A 19,523-nucleotide genomic window follows, 5' to 3' on the forward strand; every position below is an offset into this window, starting at 1 on the left:
GGACTGACAGGTCAAACCCGTGGGCAGGTAGGATCACTTGAGCCATGGCTAGGGCAGCTGAGCTTGTAATTTGGGGAGGGAGTCCTCATCTCCCCCTCTCTGAAAACATTGCCCTCTAGGTCCTAGCTTGCCTCAGAGATCTCTGAAATGCCTTTGGGGTTATTTTCCCATTGTCTTGACGAATAAAACCTGGCTTCCTTCTACCCATATTAATCTTTTTAAAAAGGGCTGCTTGGCCAAACCCTTAATTTTCTCTACTGAACATGCTTTTAAAAAATTCTTCACAGCCGAGTTCAGTGGCCCATGCCTATAATCCCAGCACTTTGGGAGGTCAAGTTGGATGGATCACCTAAGATCAGAAGTTTGAGCCAGCCTGGCGAACATGTTGAAACACCTTCTCTACTAAAAATTAAAAAATTAGCCAGGCATGGTGGCTGGTACCTGTAATCCCAGATACTCAGGAGGCTGGGGCAGGAGAATTGCTTGAACCCAGGAGTAGAGGTTGCAGTGAGTGGGGATCATGCCACTGCACTCTAGCCTGGGCAACAAGAGTGAAACTCCGTCTCAAAAAAACAAACAAGACCAAACAAAAAGTTTTCAGCCATGATGGAAGTCCATCTCATTGCTAGCAAGCCTTTGAACATCTATCATATGCCTTAACCTGAATTTTACGTGCCTAGCCCCTTTGCAAACATGCATATACTGTTACACGAAAGCATAATTGTCTGTTTACTCTCAAACCTTCCATGTAACCTGTGTTCTTAACAGCAATTTCCCCACCTTCTCTCCAAAACTACAAAATCCCCATCTTGGGTCTCTCGAAGGTATAACCTATCTTCCCTACATCCCCACCTTCAGTGTAATTATCTCCCAACACTGATAAGGACTGAATATAACTGTTTACCCAAGAGCTAGATTTTTTTTTTTTTTAGACAGTTTCACTCTTATCACCCAGGCTGGAATGCAATGGCACGATCTCAGCTCACTGCAACCTCCACCTCCTGGATTCAAGCCATTCCCATGCCTCAGCCTTCTGAGTAGCTAGGATTACAGGTGCCCACCGCAACACCCAGCTAATTTTTGTATTTTTAGTAGCGATGGGGTTTCATCATGTTAGCCAGGCTAGTCTCCCAACTCCTGACCTCAGGTGATTTCATCTGCCTTGGCCTCCCAAAGTGCTGGGATTACAGGCGTGAGCCACTGCACCTGGCCCCCAGGAGCTAGATTTTTAAAGAACAAGGGCTAGCTTGGTGACAAGCCTTGTCTGATGTCATCTGCTGAGCTATTTATAGGCAGGGCCTGCAGCTTTTCACTGAGCTGATCTCTGGCCATCTCTTCCCCAGGACTCCAGCCTCAAACTCAACATGATTTCTGAGGAACATATTGCTCTTTCACAGGAGGAGACATTAACTACCACATTGGCCTCAATAGAAAATGACCTCAAATTTCAGGCAGTCTTTCTTTTCAAAGTGGAGAACATTTTTTAAATTACAAAAATTTAATCCATCATATGAAAACATTCTGTCCCTTGACCCCTGAGGAATGAGACCAGTCCCTGCCTCCCTCAGCTTTTTGTTGCGGAAGCTGTGGTTAGATAACTATAATTAAAATTCAGTTGTTCTCTTAGCAACCCCCTCACTGACAGCTCCTTTACAGCTTGTGGTACAACTTACCTACCAGTCCGAGATTCAGGGATTTCAGATCCTGACCATCCTTCTATCCAAAATGACTAACAATATTATTGGGAACAATAGGGTAGTTCCAGTTATCTGTTCATTATGATTTTTTCCCCATTGGAAAAATTTGTATTTCTTTCTTGAAAAAATAGCTATTGGCTGGGCGCAGTGGCTCACACGTATAATCTCAGCACTTTGGGAGGCCAAGGAGTGTGGATCACTTGAGGTCAGGAGTTTGAGACCATCCTGGCCAACATGGTGAAACCCCATCAATACTAAAAATATAAAAATTAGCCAGGCATGGTGGCAGGTGCCTTTAATCCCAGCTATATGGGAGGCTGAGGCAGGAGAATGGCTTGAATCTGGGAGGTGGAGGTTGTAGTGAGCCAAAATTTTCCACTGCACTCCAACCTAGGTGAGAATGTGAGACTCTGTCTCAAAAACAATTTTTTTTTTAAATCAAAGACCCTCATTCAAAACACTTCTTCTAGTGAAGAGGCAGAGAAGCCAAGGCCAGATACGTAAAGACCCCCAAACAGTCTCATGTCTTTGCTCAAGTAAAAAGTGACCAAGGCAGTACTCTGAAATAAGCCACTTAGTGCCAAAAGGCTACATGAGAGAGTTAGCAAAGAAGTAATACATCAAGAATTTGATTTTTATCTCCCTCAAGATTCTCTTCCAGCTGGCCCTGGGGAGAAACAAGTGATTGAAATTTCTTGGACATAGATCTACATCAAAACAGAGCCAAGTCCTTGGCAGGAAGGCAGCATGTGACGTGAAAAATTCATGGGTTCAAGAACCAGACCAGCACAGATCAGGCTTTGCAGTGTGAAAAAGCTGGGCGATTTTAGGGAAGATAATCTCTCTGAACCTTCAAGGGAGAGGATGGTCATTCCCACTGCAAAGGATCAAGTGAGAAATCTAAAGTCCTGGGCACAAACCATGGCGTATAGTGGGCATACAATACATACTGCTTCTCTTACCTCCCATTTCCCCTGGAAATTTCCACCTATCTGTGTAGGCTAGTAGAGAAGCAACTGTGTCCCAGTTCTACCACTGACTAGCTATGGAACTTTGGGCCAGTTATTTTTCTAAATCTCTGCATTTGCCTCCGTAAAATGGAGATAATGCCTCCCGTCTAAGATTATTGTGAAAAGTGCATTTTATTTTATTTTATGCCCTTATATACTCTCCCATCCAAAAAGAGTCCATTTTAAATATATCAAAGACCTTAGCCAATAAAAGTGGCCCAAGCCTCTGTCAACCTCTGAGAGGCCTTGTTCAAATACTACTTGAGGGAGATTGCTTATCTTCTTTGTATCATGATTTCTGCAGCTATAAAATGAGGATAACAATAATAATGTAATTTATAGAGTTGCTGTGAAATACCTGGCTCATAGCAATTGCTCCATTAATATAATGGTTGTCGTCATCACCACCACCATCATCAAGAATGAAATGCCTTTTGGCTGGGCGCAGTGGTGCCTGTAATCCCAGCACTTTGGGAGGCTGAGGCAGGCGAATTGCCTGAGCTCAAGAGTTCAAGACCAGCCTGGGCAACATGGTGAAACACTGTCTCTACTAAAAAGACAAAAAATTAGCCTGGCTTGGTGGTGCATGCCTGTAATCCCTCAGCTACTCAGGAGGCAGAGGCACAAGAATTGCTTGAACCTGGGAGGCGGAGGGTGCAGTGAGCCGAGATCACGCCACTGCACTCCAGCCTGGGCAACAAAGCGAGACTGTCCCAAAAAAACACAAAGCAAAACAAAAGGAATGAAATACCTTTTATTTTCTGTCTTGAGATGAATGCCATCAGTTATCCAGCTGGCACAGTGAGGCCACCCCTCGGTTTATCCAGTGCTTCTGGGGCATGTCTGTTGGGAGCTCAATGGAGAGGACATAGTTGGTGGAGTGGCCAGTGGTGGAGAGGGTTCCTCTCCGGGCACTTGTTTTGTAGACTGGACACACATAAATGTTCTGATGCAGAAACATTGCACTCTCCCCAGGTTTCAGCCAAATGATGGGCAGTGGGTCATAGAGGACTTTGGGGAGAGATTCCCCAATCTGCATCGTTTTCCTGTCCCAACGAGCACCTTCCAAGAAGAGCCCTTTTATGTAGGCCCCATCTTCAGGGTTATTCTCCATCACTGTTTCTTGTGTGGTCACCTGGAAGAATAAAAAGCTGCGAGTTCCATTGCCTGCCATTTTCCAACACGGGCAGCTTTAAGAGATTGGAATCTTTTGATACTCAAAGTGCAACCTGGCTACAATATCTACCTCTCCCAGGATCCAAAGACAGTGGGGCTTCTGTGATAATATTCCTGCCTGCCATACATGGGCCAGGCCTGACTCCTAGTCAGTTTGCTGCCCTTCCCAGTGGTGGGCTAGAGATGCACTGAAGTTGGAGTTAGGAGGCCACATTACCTATAACTCGCTTAGTGACTTGCACAATCCCTTCCCTTTCTGGATCTGGATTTTAAAAGTGAGGGGTTAGATTCAGATTCAGAGACAGACTGGGTAAACAGTTCTGGAGATGTGTATGGGGAGAATAAAGCCTTGATTTCTAGTTTCTGTAGTATAAAGACTTCCACCATAGTTTATTTCAGGCTACCAATGATTTAACAACCAGCTCACAAAATTCCTGAAAATGTAACAGTTGGCCCTGGTGTGCTGATATGAGTGAGCTCCAGCACACCACTGTTTAGATTCAGAGGTGGTAAACTCAAACTCCTTTAGGTAATTACAGAAAATGGACATGGTATAGGAGAATAGGGAGGGGTGGGGATGATGGTAAACCGGAGAACACAAGCTCTATTTAAAATCATTCAAATTGTAATTTTAAAAAATTGTTATGGTGAATGGAATGTTTTTCTCATTTCTAAAAGTATATATTGCAATAACAGGAAAAGGCTACTGATTTTTATAAATTTAACCAATAACCAGTGACCTTGTGAATTCTTCTACAGATGCTCCTCAACTTACAATGGGGTTGCGTCCTGATAAACCAATCATAAGTTGAACATATTGTAAGTTGAAACTGCATTTAATATACCTAACCTACACCAAACGCCATAGCTTAGCCTGGCCTGCCTTAAATGTGCTTAGAACACTTACGTTAGCCTATAGTTGGGCAGGAATCATCTAACACAAAATCTATTTTATAGTAAGGTGTTGAGTATTTGATGTAATTTATTGAATACTGTACTAAAAGTGAAAAACAATGGTTGTATGGGTACTCAAAGTGTAGTTTCTACTGAATGCATATTGATTTCACACCATGAAGTCAAAAAATTGTAAGTTGAACCACTGCAAGTAAAGGACTCTATGTTTTTAATCACTTCGGATTTCTAGGTATACGATCATTTCAACATCAAGGAAGATGGTTTTATCTTTTTTCAATGTTTATCTTAGTCATTTTATTTTATTTATTTGTTTTGTGTTTTATTATCTTATTTCTTTTGGCTTAACATTGTCTTCTAAGGCCAATCAGGTTAAGTTCATTCATAAACTAACTTATGACATAGGGCAACCAGTTTGTGACCTCTAGACTAGATGATTTCAAAGGATCTTTCCATAGAATTTAAAATTCTACAATGCTCTGCAACATGCAATCTTACCTACTCCACTCTCTATATATGACAAGGTGATGCCTGATAATTGGCCATTCTTTTAAGTTGACTCCAAGGGAAGGACTACGTAAGGTCATTAACATTCTTCCAGATAAAGAGTCTGCCACGTTGAACAGACAAAGTGGGAGAGTGCCTTCATTTTTCTCTGTATTCTGATGGAATCTGGAAAGATTCCCTTTCTGTATACACACAGACAAAGCATTGGGAATCCTCTAATTATTTTAGGAGTAGCTTTTGGAGCCACTGTAAATTATGCTAAATACTTCATATGTACCATCTCAGAAGCATTTGGCTCTTAACACATCCACATCTTTTGACTCATAAGGAAATTGGCAACATTGCTTTCTCTGGTCAGCCCCTGAGTGAGCCTAACCCAAAGCACTCTTACCTCAAACTCAAATCCAATGTGGTCAATGGGAATGGTATATTTCCGGGCATAATTTTGAGATACGCCAGTCAAAAAAGACTGTGTGAAGTAGAATCCAGAGATCCAAAATACCACAGGAGGCCCCTTGTCAATCCATTCCTCGAGAGCCACAGAAATCAAAATTCAAAATCACCAACATATCAAAGATAGTTCAAAGGCAAGTAATGTAAACGAGTCTCATATAAAACACCCTTTTTCTTATTTTTCTTGAAATGGGCAACCCTTTTGGTTAACTTCATCTTCCCATTTTTGAAATAAATATTAAATACTTTAAGAAAAGCCCAGGTACTACAAAAATTAGCTGGTGGTAGGTGCCTGTAGTCCCAGCTCAGCTACTTTGGAGGCTGGGGCAGGAGAATCGCTTGAACCTGGGAGGCAGAGGTTGCAGTGAGGTGCGATCACGCCATTGTACTCCAGCCCGGGTGACAAGAGTGCAACTCCATCTCAAAAAAAAAAAAAAAGGAAAGAAAAAAGAAAAGCCCAGGTGCAAGCTGGCATCAGGGTTACAATAGAGTGGTGGGGACCGTAGCAGTAGAGAATATGTGCCTTGTCTAAACTGAGCAGCTGCTCCTCATCTCCAGCAATAGTTGCCATGTGAGAATGCAGGCCCATTGTTTCAGGTCTTCCATTTTTTGCCGTAGAAACATCTGGATTTTTACGTGTAAAAATCCAATGTTTATATGCTGGTTCAAAAAATTTTAAATTACCAGGCAGCCAAACCAGACAGAATTATTGTCCAAATCTATCCCACGAGCCACTAGTTTGTGACATTTATTCTAGTTCCTATTCCTGTCTCCATAGAGTATCATCTTTTTAAGGACTTTAAAGTTTCCCTCCTGCCCTCTACTCTGGGAAGACTATTTTCAGAAGCTCAATCCAGGATGCTCTGTGGCTGACTGCCCTCCTCCCCCTGCCTCTAGTCTGTCATTTCAGAATGTCCTCTCCACCTAAGTGAGCATGCTAAGTGCCCAGTTACCCCTGGCTCCCAGGTACCTGGAAGAAGGTCAGGCGGGCCAGCAGGTCAGCCACATAGCCCCCCAGGGGCTTCAGTGATGGGTAGGACTTGGCCGCCCACATGGCTGGCACTTTACCCACAAGCATGCTGTTGAAGACTTCCTCCAGCTCTGAGGACATCAGGACCTGTCCTTTGATGGCTCGGCCAAGATCAATGAGGCTCCTTCGAACCACTTTGGTCAGCCTGCAAGAACAGAGGAGCTGGCTAAGCTGGGCTCTCCAGTGGCCACATTCTACCCAAGTCTACTGACTCCTGTCTCCTTATACTTTTCCCCCCTTTTAAAGGTCAGGCAATTAATGCACAGCCATTAATTGAGAAAAAATTAATCATTCATTACCTTGCTACCTAAAGATAACATTGATGTATATTTTTCCAGATTTTTCTCTATGTGAACAAAAATTATTTTTAATGAGATTATACTATATTATCTTTCTATAATCTGTTTTTCCCTCTTAGCATATTGGAAACATCTTTCCAATTCAATAGAGACCTAAATTGTCCTTTTTTTTTTTTTTTTTTGTAGAAATGGAGTTTCACTCTGTCGTCCAGGCTGAAAAGCAGTAGTGCAATCATAGTTCACTGCAGCCTTGAACTCCACTGCACCTGGCCTAGAACCATTTGTATTGAGCCTTTAGTCCCAGATATGGTTCTAACCACTATGAATGGTTCTCATTCAAAGTGTGCAATAGGGCTGGGCACAATGGCTAAGACCTGTAATTCCAACACTTCGGGAAGCAGAATAGGGAGGATCACCTGAGGCCAGGAACCCCAGACCAGCTTGGGCAACAAAGCAAGACCCCGTCTCTCCAAAAAAAAAAAAAAAAATGCAGGCAGGCATGGTGGTGCACGGCTATAGTCCCAGCTACTCAGGAGGCTGAGGTGGGAGGATTGCTTGAGCCCAGGAGTTTGAGGAAGCAGTGAGTCATGATCACGCCACTGCACTCCAACTTGGGCGACAGAGAGAGACCTCAACTCAGAAAACAGTGGCTCTAATGACTGCTTTTACTATTAGCCTGTGTTTGATATTGGTTTTAGCCTAACTTTACAGATGTCACATGAATGAATGGGAACAAACCAATGGAATGATTCAACCCAGGGCCGGCATGTGCGGGGGATGGCCCTATTCACACGCCTATTATGGGTGGGGCAAACCACTTCCTCTGCATAGCAACCCCTTATCAAGCATTCATCTCAGCTACTGCCTGTTAGATCCTACTCCTCTCATTTCAACTCCCAGGATTCAAGCCAGATCATCCAGCCCACCTGTTGAATCGGATGAGCTCCTGCCTCAGGACAGTGTTCATGGATTCCTCATAGACCACAGGGTACAACTTCATGACCTCTTCCAGGTCAAAGTCTTTGGGAAGCTTGGAGAGAATGTCTTGCGCCAACTCCTCAACCACTTCCTTAAAGGGCAGAAGAGAGGTGAATGAGAAGCAAACTTTACAGGCTGTGGCACTGGATAAACTTGAAGTACTGAGCAGCTGGCTTTTCAAATGTATTCTGTGGGACTTTCCTGAGAAGTCTCCAACAGAAGCCATTTCTGCCTCTGGTGGGGAAAGGACTCATTCATCACCCCCACCAGCCTTGGGGAGGACATCTCCCCTTGGCCCAGAAGTATAAAGAGTCCTGTCCTTCGCAGTGGCTTACTCTGTAATCCCAGCATTTTGGGAGGCTGAAGTGGGTGGATCGCTTGAGTCTGGGAGTTTGAGATCAGCCTGGGCAACATAGTGAAACCCAGTCTCTACAAAAAAATATAAAAATTAGCTGGGCGTGGTGGTACACACCTGTGGTCCCAGCTATTTGAGAGGCTGAGGCAAGAGAATTGCTTGAACCCAAGAGGCTGATGTTGTAGTGAGCTGACATCGCACCACTGCACTCCAGCCTGAGCAACAGAGGGAGACCTTGCCTAAAAGTTTAAAACAAACAAACAAAAAAGAGTCCTGTCCTGATATTTCAGGCAAGAGCCTGAGGGCCAGGTAGCTTCAGAGCAGCACTGAACCTTTGTTTTCAATGTCACACTTGGGTGAGAATCTCCCATAGCCTCAGTCCCTGAGGATTAGCTCCTGGTGCCACGGGACCCTTTCTCAGTGCCCGTGACACCTGAAAGGCAACAGGCCATTCTTCAGCATTGAGCAAGAACAGCACAGGATGCTGAGCTTAGCCAAGTAGGGAGGGGACAGGCCTTGAGGCTCCATGAGGAACAAGAACCGAGTGTGGGAGACACAGACATCCTTTCGTCCTGTGGATGAGAGACACTGGGATGTATACTTCTTTCCCTCTTTCCACTGTGAGGGGAATTTCCACTCCTACACCAGGACATGCCAACCAGGCTGGATTACCTTCATACCAGTGATACTTAATGGCACTAGGAACCAAATCAAGAAAGCAAATTAGCAAGTTCTACAGTTGGGAGGGGTTGAACAGGAGGTACCTTGGAAGGTGGAGAGGAAGGGATGGAAGAGGAAGTGGGGGTGGAGTCAGGAGAAAGTGGCTCTGGCTCTGTCCTTGATTTTATGAAGGCCTGGAAGCCGGTCACTTTCTCTCTCTCTTAGGATTTGTTTCTCTCTCCGTTTGTAGACTGAGGAGGGTGGCCTGTGTCAGTGCATCACAAAGTGTGGACTGGGACTGCTAGAGGGACCCAGTGATTCTAGGTGTTTCCAGGATACAGAAAAATCATGTTGAATCACATGGTGAGAAAGTTACTCTTTCAGGTTTTGGGGTTTTTTTCATTGTTGTTGTTGTTATTGTTGTTTTGAGATAGTGTCTCAGTCTGTCATCCAGGTCGGAGTGCAAAGGCACAATCACAGCTCACTGCAGCCTAGACCTCCTGGGCTCAAGTGGTCCTCCCGCCTCAGCTTCCTGAGTAGCTGGGATTACAGGTGCACACCACCCAGCCCGGCCTGTAGCTGGGACTACAGGCACGCACCACCACACTCAGTTAACTTTTTTTAAGACAGGGTCTTGGCTGATGCCCTTTTTGGCCTCAGCTCACCTGTACGCAGGTGATAAAAAAAAAAAACAGAAGACAGGGTCTTACTCTGTCGCCCAGGCTGGAGTGCAGTGGCGTGATCTCAGCTCACTGCAGCCTCTACAGCCCAGGCTCAAGCGATCCTCCCACCTCAGCTTCCTGAGTAGCTGGGACTACAGGTGCGTGCCACCCAACCCAGCTAATTTTTTCTTTTTTTTTTTGAATAGATGGGATTTTGCCATGTTGCTCAGGCTGGTTCCAAACTCCTTGGCTCAAGCAATCCGCCCTCCTCGGCCTCCCAAAGGGCTAGGATTACAGGTGTGAGCCACTGTGCCTAGCCCTTGGTTAACTTTAAAACAATTTTTTTTTTTTTGGTAGAAATGCAGATTCCCTATGTTGCCCAGGCTGGCCTCGAACTCCTGGCCTCAAGTGATCCTCCTGCTTCAGCCTCCCAAAGTGCTGGGACTACAGGTGTAATTCAGTGCATTTGGCCTCTTTTCAAGTTCTGACCATCTTTCTCTTTTCATTCCTCTCAAAAACACAGTTTCAAGTCAGTGCTAATTCTTTGACACTCACATATCTTTCTAATAAGAAGCCAGCAAAGCCTCAGCTCAGTAGCTTTGCCCAGCAACATCATCCAGGAAGAACTTAACAGCTGTTCAGGCCCAGGATGGTGGCTCACGCCTGTAATCCCAGCACTTTGGGAGGCTAACGTGAGCAGATTGCTTCAGCCCAGGAGTTTGAGATTATCCTGGACAACATGGTGAAATCCCATCTCTACAAAAAATACAAAAATTAGCCAGGCGTGGTAGTGCACACCTGTAATCCCAGCTACTTTGGAGGCTGAGGCAGGAGAATTGCCTGAGACGTGGAGGTGGAGGTTGCAGTGAGCCAAGATCGCGCCACTGCATTCCAGCCTGGGTGACAGAGCCAGATCGTGTCTCAAAAAACAAACAAACAAAACCCAAAACACACCAACTGTTCAGCTTTCATTTTATTTTTGTGCCTATCGTGACTTTATGGAAATGATATTGAGTTTCCATTTATGGTTCTGATTTGCAGTCTTTTCCATTTTAAACAAAATAGAGTTAGTTTAAAAAATAATGTAGAAAAAAAAGAAAAAGAAAAAAAAAACCCAAAAGAAAAACCCATTATGTAAATAGGCTGCCAGGACCCCACTCTCCACCTTCTTGGTCATCCTACAATCCTGTGTGCTTACTAGATGGAGAACTGCCTGAGAAATGGGATTAAGTCCCTTTCCCGAGCCCGTTACCTGAGGGGACTTGCCACTCCCTCCTGACTGTCTAGGGAGGGTCAGCAGGACCCCATCTAACAGCTGGTTGGTTTCCTGGTTGTCTTTGGTGATATCTGCGTTCTCATGGAGGCCAAACACTTCCGGGTGGGCTGTGATGGGGAGGCTCCTGAGATATTCGATATAGGACTGGAAGAGAAATCTTCAGTTAACATAAACAAGGAACCCCAGAATCCCACAGATGATTCCAGGCTTAGCAGAACCAAACAAGAACAGGAATTACACTGTATCAGTAGCACAGGTCACACACGCCCACACATACACACACAACAGGAATCACACTGTATCAGTAGCACAGGTCACACACACACACACACACACACACACACACACACACACACACAGCCTGGGTGAACACATCCCTGCCTCTCCCTCATACAGTTTTCTGGGGAGTGGGCATAAAAGCAGATGAGGCGCCGGGCGCGGTGGCTCAAGCCTGTAATCCCAGCACTTTGGGAGGCCGAGGCGGGTGGATCACGAGGTCAAGAGATCGAGACCATCCTGGTCAACATGGTGAAACCCCGTCTCTACTAAAAATACAAAAACATTAGCTGGGCATGGTGGTGCGTGCCTGTAATCCCAGCTACTCAGGAGGCTGAGGCAGGAGAATTGCCTGAACCCAGGAGGCGGAGGTTGCGGTGAGCCGAGATCGCGCCATTGCACTCCAGCCTGGGTAACAAGAGCGAAACTCCGTCTCAAAAAAAAAAAGCAGATGAGGCTGAATTATCTCTCAGCCCACCCTGGCTGCCTCTCTACTCCCCCAGTGGGCCCAGTTTGGGACCCAGACAGAACTGAGTTTGGATCCTAGCTCTATCCCAAACTGTCAGAGGCATTCAAACCGGAGTGACTCCATCTTGTATAGGGGCTGGGTAAAATAAGGCTGAGACCTACTGGGCTGCATTCTTAGGAGGTTAAGGCATTCTAAGACACAAGATGAGATAAGAGGTCAGCACAAGATATAGGTCACAAAGATCTTGCTGATAAAACAGTTTGTGGTAAAGAAGCCAGTCAAATATCCCCAAAACCAAGATGGCCGTGAAAGTGACCTCTAGTTGTCTTCACTGCTCATTACGCACTAATTATAATGCATTAGCATGTAAGAGACACTCCCACCAGCACTATGACAGTTTACAGATGCCTTGGCAATGGAAAGTTGCCCTATATGGTCTAGAAAGGGGAGGAACTGTTGCTTCTGGGAATTGCCCACCCTCTTCCCAGAAAACACATTAATGATCCACCCTTGTTTAACGTATATAATCGAGAAATAGCTACAAGTATAATCAGTTGAGCAGCAACCCAGGCCATTGCTCTACGTGTAGCCGTTCTTTTTTTTTTTTTTTTTCTTTTTTTTTTTCTGTTTTTTTTTGAGACAGAGTTTCACTCTTGTCACCCTGGCTGGAGTGCAGTGGTACGATCTTGGCTCACTGCAACCTCCACCTCCTGGGTTCAAGTGATTCTCCTGCCTCAACCTCCTGAGTAGCTGGGATTACAGGTGCACGCCACCATACCCAGCTAATTTTGTATTTTTAGTAGAGATGGAGTTTCTCCATGTTGGTCAGGCTAGTTTCAAACTCCCGACCTCAGGTGATCCACCCACCTCAGCCTCCCAAAGTGTTGGGATTACAGGTGTGAGCCACCACAGCCGGCCAAAGTAGCTAGTCTTTATGTCTTTATTTTCTTAATAAACTTGCTTCCATTTTACTCTATCGACTCGCCCTGAATTCTTTCTTGTGCAAGGTCCAAGAACCGTCTCTTTGGGTCTGGATCTGGTAACAAAACTATGTACCCTTGAACTTGTCATCTGAAACCTCAGTTTCCTTATCTGTAAATGGAAAGACAAATGTAGCTACGACGTATAAACCAAAAGTAAAATTCTAAAGCCCTCCAACCTCCTCAATGGACTTCCTCCTTCCGGGGCACTCTAAAATTTAACCTGAAAGACTGGTTCGGGACATAATGGGAAGTGGGGGTCAGACATGCCTCATTATGTCCAACAAGCATTATCATCAACAAGGACCTTAAGTCTGATAAGAAACATTTACAATCTAGACTCTTTGAAGCCTGCTACCTGGAGGCTTCATCTGCATAGTATAACTTGGGTCTCCACAATCTTTTTTTTTTTTTTTTTTGTGACAGAGTCTCGCTCTGTTGCCCAGGCTGGAGTACAGTGGTGCAGTCTTGGCTGACTGCAAACTCCGCCTCCCAGGTTCAAGAAATTCTCCTGCCTCAGCCTCCTGAGTAGCTGGGATTACAGGTGCCTGCCACCACACCTGGCTAATTTTTGTATTTTTAGTAGAAATGGGGTTTCGCCATGTTGGTCATGCTGGTCTTGAACTCCTGACCTCAAGATCTGCCTGCCTTGGACTCCCAAAGTGCTAGGATTACAGGCTTGAGCCACCTCGCCCGGCCAACAACCTCTTACCATAACCCAGGCATTCCTTTCTATTGATAATAACTCTTTAACCAATTGCTAATCAGAAAATGTTTAAATCTACCTGTAACTCGCAAGCCTCCACTTTGAGTTGTCCTGCCTTTCTGGACTGAACCAATGCATATCTTAAATGTATTGGATTGATGTCTCATGTCTCCCTAAAATGTGTAAAATCAACTGTGCCCCGGCTACCTGAGGCACATGTTCCCACAATCTCCTGAGGGCTGTGTCATGGGCCATGGTCACTCATATTTGGCTCAGAATAAATCTCTTCAAATATTTTACAGAGCTTGACTCTTTTCATGGACAGAAGGAATCGGGCATTGGCATGTGACAGGTTGTGGTATTCCCCCACCTGCCTTCCTGATTATGAGTCTTTTTTTTTTTTTTGTTCTGCCCAGCTGGAATGCAGTGGTGCAATCTCCGTTCACTGCAACTTCTGCCCCCTGGGCTCAAGTGATCTTCCCACCTTAGCCTCCTGAATAGTTGGGACTACAAGTGCAAGCCATCACACTGGCTAATTTTTATATTTTTAGTAGAGATTGAATTTCACCACACTGGCCAGGCTGGTCTCAAACTCCTGACCCCAAGCCATCTATCAGCCTCAGCTTCCCAAAGTGCTGGGATTACAGGCATGAGCCACTGCACCTGGCCTGATTGTGAGTCTTAAGACACCCCCCAGAGAGAAATGGTCCTTCCCTATTCTCAGAGGACATCATGCAGCTTTCATAAAAACCCAAGAGGTATAACTCAATCAAGACAGTTGCAGGTGGGCAAAGCAAACAAACCCCAAGAGGACAGGGTGTGGGGAGCTTCTGGATAGCTGACCACGTGGGGGTTCCTGAAGGGTGTTACACCCAGGGAGGGCATGGAAGCTCCCACTCCTTCCACACCATACTTCACCCTATTTATCTCTTCATCTGTATCTTTTGTGATGTTCTGGGGTTTTTTTATGTGTTTGTTTTTTTGTTTTTGAGATAGTTTCACTCCTGTTACCCAGGCTGGAGTGCAATGACGTGATCTCGGCTCACTGCAACCTCCACCTCTTGGGTTCAAGCGATTCTCCTGTCTCAGCCTCGCCAGTAGCTGGGATTACAACCATATGCCACTATGCCTGGCTAATTTTGTAATTTTAGTAGAGACAGGGTTCCTCCACGTTAGTCATGCTGGTCTTGAACTCCCAGCCTCAGGTGATTTGCCCACCTCAGCCTCCCAAAGTGCTGGGATTACAGGTGTGAGCTGTCGCGCCTGGCTTAGAATGTACTTTTAATAAACCGATAAACCTAAGTGTTTCTCTGAGTTCTGTGAGCCACTCCAGCAAATTAATTGAATTAATTTCAGTTAAACAGGGAGTAGTGAGAACCCCCATGTGAAGCTGGTTGGTCAGAAGTTCCGGAGGCTTGGACTTGTGACTGGTGTCTAGGGTGAGGAAAAGCACTGGGGACTGAGCCCTCAACCTGTGGGATCTGACATTATTACAGGTAGATGGTATCAGAATTGAATTAGAGGACACCCAGTTGGTGACCACTGCTTGGTGTGTGGGGAAGGGGGAGCCTCCTCACATGTGGTCACAGAAGTCTTCTGTGTTGATAGTGGTAGTTGTTGTGGTGTGAGAGTAGAGGAAACATACAATTTGAGAGTTTTTCTGTTCTACCGGTGATCAATAAAAGTAAGCTCTTCTTTTTTTTGAATCTTACTCTGTCACCCAGGCTGGAGTACAGTGGTGTGGTCTCAGCTCACCACAACCTCCACCTCCCAGGTTCAAGCAATTCTCCTGCCTTCAGCTTCCCAAGTAGCTGGGATTACAGGCAGATGCCACCACACCTGGCTAATTTTTATATTTTTAGTAGAGACAGGCTTTCATATATTGGTCAGGCTGGTCTCGAACTTGAGCTCAAGTGATCCGCCTGCCTCAGCCTCTCAAAGTGTTGGGATTATAGGCCTGAGCCACCATGCCCAGCCTGTAAGCTCTTTCCTATCCATCAGATTTATTGCTTTCATCTTCCTTTTCTCATTGCCTGTCCAGTTTATCTGTTCCTGCCTTTTGCCACCTTCTGAATCTCTGTCTTCAGGTAGCAATGTCCCTCTTGGTCACTAGCAATGTCCATCTTGGTCACTACCAAGGCTCCATCTTAATCATCCTTCTCCTTCCCTCCTCCACCCAGATGGATCCTATATTTTGAAATACTTTGTCTACCACATACCAAGCCCTCATAACGAGTAGCTATGTCTCTCTTGCAGGCTGTTGGGAATATTGGGAATAGTTTATGCACCCAATTCAGGAAGCCCAAGGTGGCCCATGGGCTCACTGGCTATACTGCAGCCCTGTAGCCATATAGAGATGACAGAGGTGAGCCTCCTCTGCCCGCCCCTTACCTGGTAGGAGCCATGAGGAGGGATGTAGTAAGTATCTCCAGGAGCCAGGTAGTAATGGTCCTCCTCAATTTCCTTACAGTAGAAAGTGGACAGAAGTGACAGCAGGAGACGCCGGTCTTTGTCATCAGTTACTCTGCCTCCGTAATTACATTCCCCTGGGGACAACCAACAGAAGGAGAGGTTGAGCCCAGGGAAGGTCATTATGACCTTGGTTTTTAATGTAAAACAGGGCATTCTTCCAGCCAGAGATCTCTGCTGGGACACAGTGATAGGGACAGGAAGCAGGGAAATGCTGGGCAGAAGATGGCGGGTCCCCTGCAAGGACCCCGCTCTCAAGCTGAAAAGCCTGAAACTGCAGCCCAAAGTGAGAACTTACGTCAGTTTTTCCACTTGAATGTTGCCTTTTCCAAAACCATCCATGATCTTCCCTCTCCCCCCACCATCCCATGCCCATCAAAACCCCAGGCTCAGCCAGCAGAGAGAGAGAGAAGCAGCTGGACATCAGAGAGAAGCAGCTTGACTTCAAGGGAACAGCTTGACAGTATAACTTCGGAGATGAATCCGGCCAGAGATGGCTGGACTTCAGGAGATTACCTTCCTGCTCCATCCCCTTTTCAGCTCCCTTTCCCTCTAAGAGTCACTTTCATCGGCAATAAAAGTTTACCATATTCAATTCGTTTGTGCAACCTCATTCCTCTTGGACACCGCACAAGAGCTCGGGTGTCCTGAGTGCAGGTGCAAAAGGCTGTCACACTGACTTGCCACTGGGCAGTTGACACTTAAGTTGTCTGTGGACAGCAGAGCTAAAAGAGTACTGTAACTCTTCCTTTGGGTGACAGAGGGAGACCCTGTCTCAAAAAAAAGAAAAGAAAAGAAAAGAAAAAAGGGCAAAAAAGAAAAGAAAAAAGACATTGAAAGAGAGAAAGACTATATTCATCCAACTTTTATTATAGTATATTGAATTTACTCTAACTATTGTTGATAATCTCTCGCTGTGTCTAATTTATAAACTAAACTTTATCATAGGTATGTATGTATAGGATAAAACATATTATGTATAGGGTTTGGTAAAATCCAGTTTCAGGCATCCACTGGGGGTCTTGGAATACATCCCTGATGGATAAAGGGGGACTAGTATATATGTTGAGATGGTGGCAGTAATAGTGGGTGGAGCCTTTGCTAACTGTGCCCCTGATAGAGAATTACAATGAGCAAAGACCCTTGCCAATTCATGCTGGAAATGTAAAGTGGGCAAGAAATGGATCTATGATGTCTTTTACACCTTTGAAGTTTGAGGATTGTTTGTTATCTCAGCCTAACTAGCCTATCCTGACTGGTACAGTTGGAAAGTGACTACTCTCAAGCTGGCTGGCTTATTACCGGCAGGCAGTTGGTTTCTGACTTGCAAGCAGTTCTGTACACAGACCATATCCCAGGACAATCATGCACTCATTCTATGGTCTGAAGAGGAACCCTGGGATGTGCTTCTGTGTGGCCTGGAACTGTGAGAATATGGCTTACTTCTATTTATTATTATTATTATTTTTAGAGACAGGGGCCTTGCTGTTTTGCCCAGGCTGGTCTCGAACCCCTAGATACAAGTAATCCTTCAGCTTTAGCCTCCTGAGTAGCTGGGACTACAGGTGCAAGCCACTGTGTCCACCTCCAGGCACACCTTCTTTGGAGATGTTCTTCCACTGAACTGAGATCCACTGTATTCGTGCTGTGTGTGTCATTTGGGGCTTTGTTTTAGGGAACACTATACTCAGTTAAGATCAGTGTGACCTTCTGACATTGAACTTAATCACTCTAACGCTCAGTCTCTCAATCTTGGCACACTGTTTTTTTGAGATGGAGTTTTGCTCTTGTTGCCCAGGCTGGAGTGCAATGGGATGATCTCGGCTCACCGCAACATCTGCCTCCTGGGGTTCAAGCGATTCTCCTGCCTCAGCCTCCCCAGTAGCTGGGATTACAGGTACCTGCCACCACGCCCGGCTAATTTTCGTATTTTTATTAGAGATTTTCTCCATGTTGGTCAGGCTCGTCTTGAAATCCCAACCTCAGATGATCCACCCATCTCCGACTCCCAAAGTGCTGGGATTACAGGCATGAGCCTCTGCGACCTTGGCACTCTTAACACATTGAACTGGATAGTTTTGTGTTGTAGCAACCACCCCGTACATCACAGAATGTTCAGCAGCATCCCTAGCCTCCACTAATACAACTGCCAGTAGCATACACTATGACAACCAAAAGCATCTCCAGACGTTGCCAAATAGCCCCTGGGGGCCAAAATCACCCACAGTTGAGAACCACTCCTTTAAGCCCCTGTCTTCCCAGCTGTAAAATGGGGTTACTAACATGGAGCTCATAAGATTAACGTGAAGACTCAATGCATTAATCACATATATACAGTGCCTGCCATGTGCCTGGGGAAGGGATTCTCACAAACTCTTTAACATATGGAGCTGAAGAGGGAATTGTGTGTGATCTTAATGTCCCAGTTCTTTAATTAAGCTGCGTTTTGACCTTCAGCATGATATTCCATTCATTTAGCACATGCCTATTTTTATCCCTATCTCTGGGACTACATGGCATATTCCTTGAAGTTAGTGGTCATGTTTCTTTGGTTGTGTGTGTGTGTGTGTTTTAAGAGATAGGGTCTTGCTCTGTCACCCAGACTGGAGTGCAGGTGTGATCATAGCTCACTGACACCTTAACCTCCTGGGCTCTTCCTCCTGTCTCAGCCTCCTGAGGAGTAGCTGGGACTATGGGCGCCCACCACCATGCCTGGCTAATTTTTGTATTTTTAGTAGTGACGGGGTTTCAACATGTTGGTCAGGCTGCTGCGGCCTCCCAAAATGCTGGGATTACAGGCGTGAGCCACTGCGCCAAGCTGGCCTGTATCATTTTTAAAAATTGTTCTACTTTTGGATACCATGAGTCACTCAAGGGTAAAGATTCTATCTTAATTTTCTTTTTGTTTCCTTGCAATATGTAGCATGATGACAAGCATTAGTAAGAACTCGATGTTTATGGAGTGAGGGAGGGAGTAAATAAGTGAATGGAAATGGGAGCAGAACAGCAGGAGGGTGGAACATGATACTGGAGGTTTACAGTGGAAAAACTCCTCCCGTAAATACCTGTCAGGTAGGTCAGAGCTTCGAAGGGCACCTCCTTGTAGTCATTGAGAAACATCTGGATCTGCCACATACTAATCCTGAGGTCAGATTCATTGAATTCATAGGGAATATTCCACCCTGCATGTAGGAGAGCAGAAAGAGGCTTCAGTGCTGAGAGCTCTTAATTTCCATTCAGAGACTGAGCTGGGGGAGTTAAGCATCATTATGTATCAAGAGCCTCTTTCAGGCCCATGAATATCAAGCAATGGGGCCAACTATTAGCCTGGACATTTACCGCCAACGGGGGAGCCATTCTGCCTGAGAAAACATCCATTCTAAAATCAATTTCCTTACGTACCTCCCCATTTGTTAAGGAAGATGTTAACATCCTGGGATTTGTGGAATGAGAATTATTCAGCCTGGCAGGAATACAGCAGTAACGCATGGAGCTCCAAAAATAACACTGAGGCACGGCTAGACAGCAGGAGCTATGACTGGGCAACAGAGCCACGCTGGTTCTGAGAATTCCCCTCCTGGAGCTCATGGGAAAACTGAATGGCCAGC

The 19,523-nt window shown here is 45.4% G+C and overlaps 1 protein-coding gene across 4 annotated transcripts in view; it reads right to left on the bottom strand.

Annotated features, from left to right (window-relative positions):
- Nucleotides 1-3,447: 3,447 nt before the first annotated feature.
- The window catches only part of DNAH3 (dynein axonemal heavy chain 3), a 202,834-nt gene continuing 186,758 nt past the window's right edge, over nucleotides 3,448-19,523 (bottom strand). For 3 of the 4 annotated variants that reach the window (XM_032242887.1, XM_032242886.1, XM_032242885.1), the window contains 7 exons: nucleotides 18,981-19,097; nucleotides 15,838-15,992; nucleotides 10,992-11,159; nucleotides 8,011-8,153; nucleotides 6,726-6,930; nucleotides 5,694-5,831; nucleotides 3,448-3,842 (listed from right to left, as the gene is read on the bottom strand). In XM_032242887.1, coding sequence (XP_032098778.1) covers nucleotides 3,489-3,842; nucleotides 5,694-5,831; nucleotides 6,726-6,930; nucleotides 8,011-8,153; nucleotides 10,992-11,159; nucleotides 15,838-15,992; nucleotides 18,981-19,097 — 1,280 coding nt within the window. In that variant the 3' untranslated portion in view covers nucleotides 3,448-3,488. The remainder of the gene's footprint in view (nucleotides 3,843-5,693; nucleotides 5,832-6,725; nucleotides 6,931-8,010; nucleotides 8,154-10,991; nucleotides 11,160-15,837; nucleotides 15,993-18,980; nucleotides 19,098-19,523) is intronic. The other variant, XM_032242888.1, reaches the window with a different exon arrangement.

Source organism: Sapajus apella, unplaced genomic scaffold, assembly GCF_009761245.1.
Source record: "Sapajus apella isolate SASKATOON/1434 unplaced genomic scaffold, GSC_monkey_1.0 scaffold51, whole genome shotgun sequence".
Lineage (NCBI taxonomy): Eukaryota > Metazoa > Chordata > Mammalia > Primates > Cebidae > Sapajus > Sapajus apella.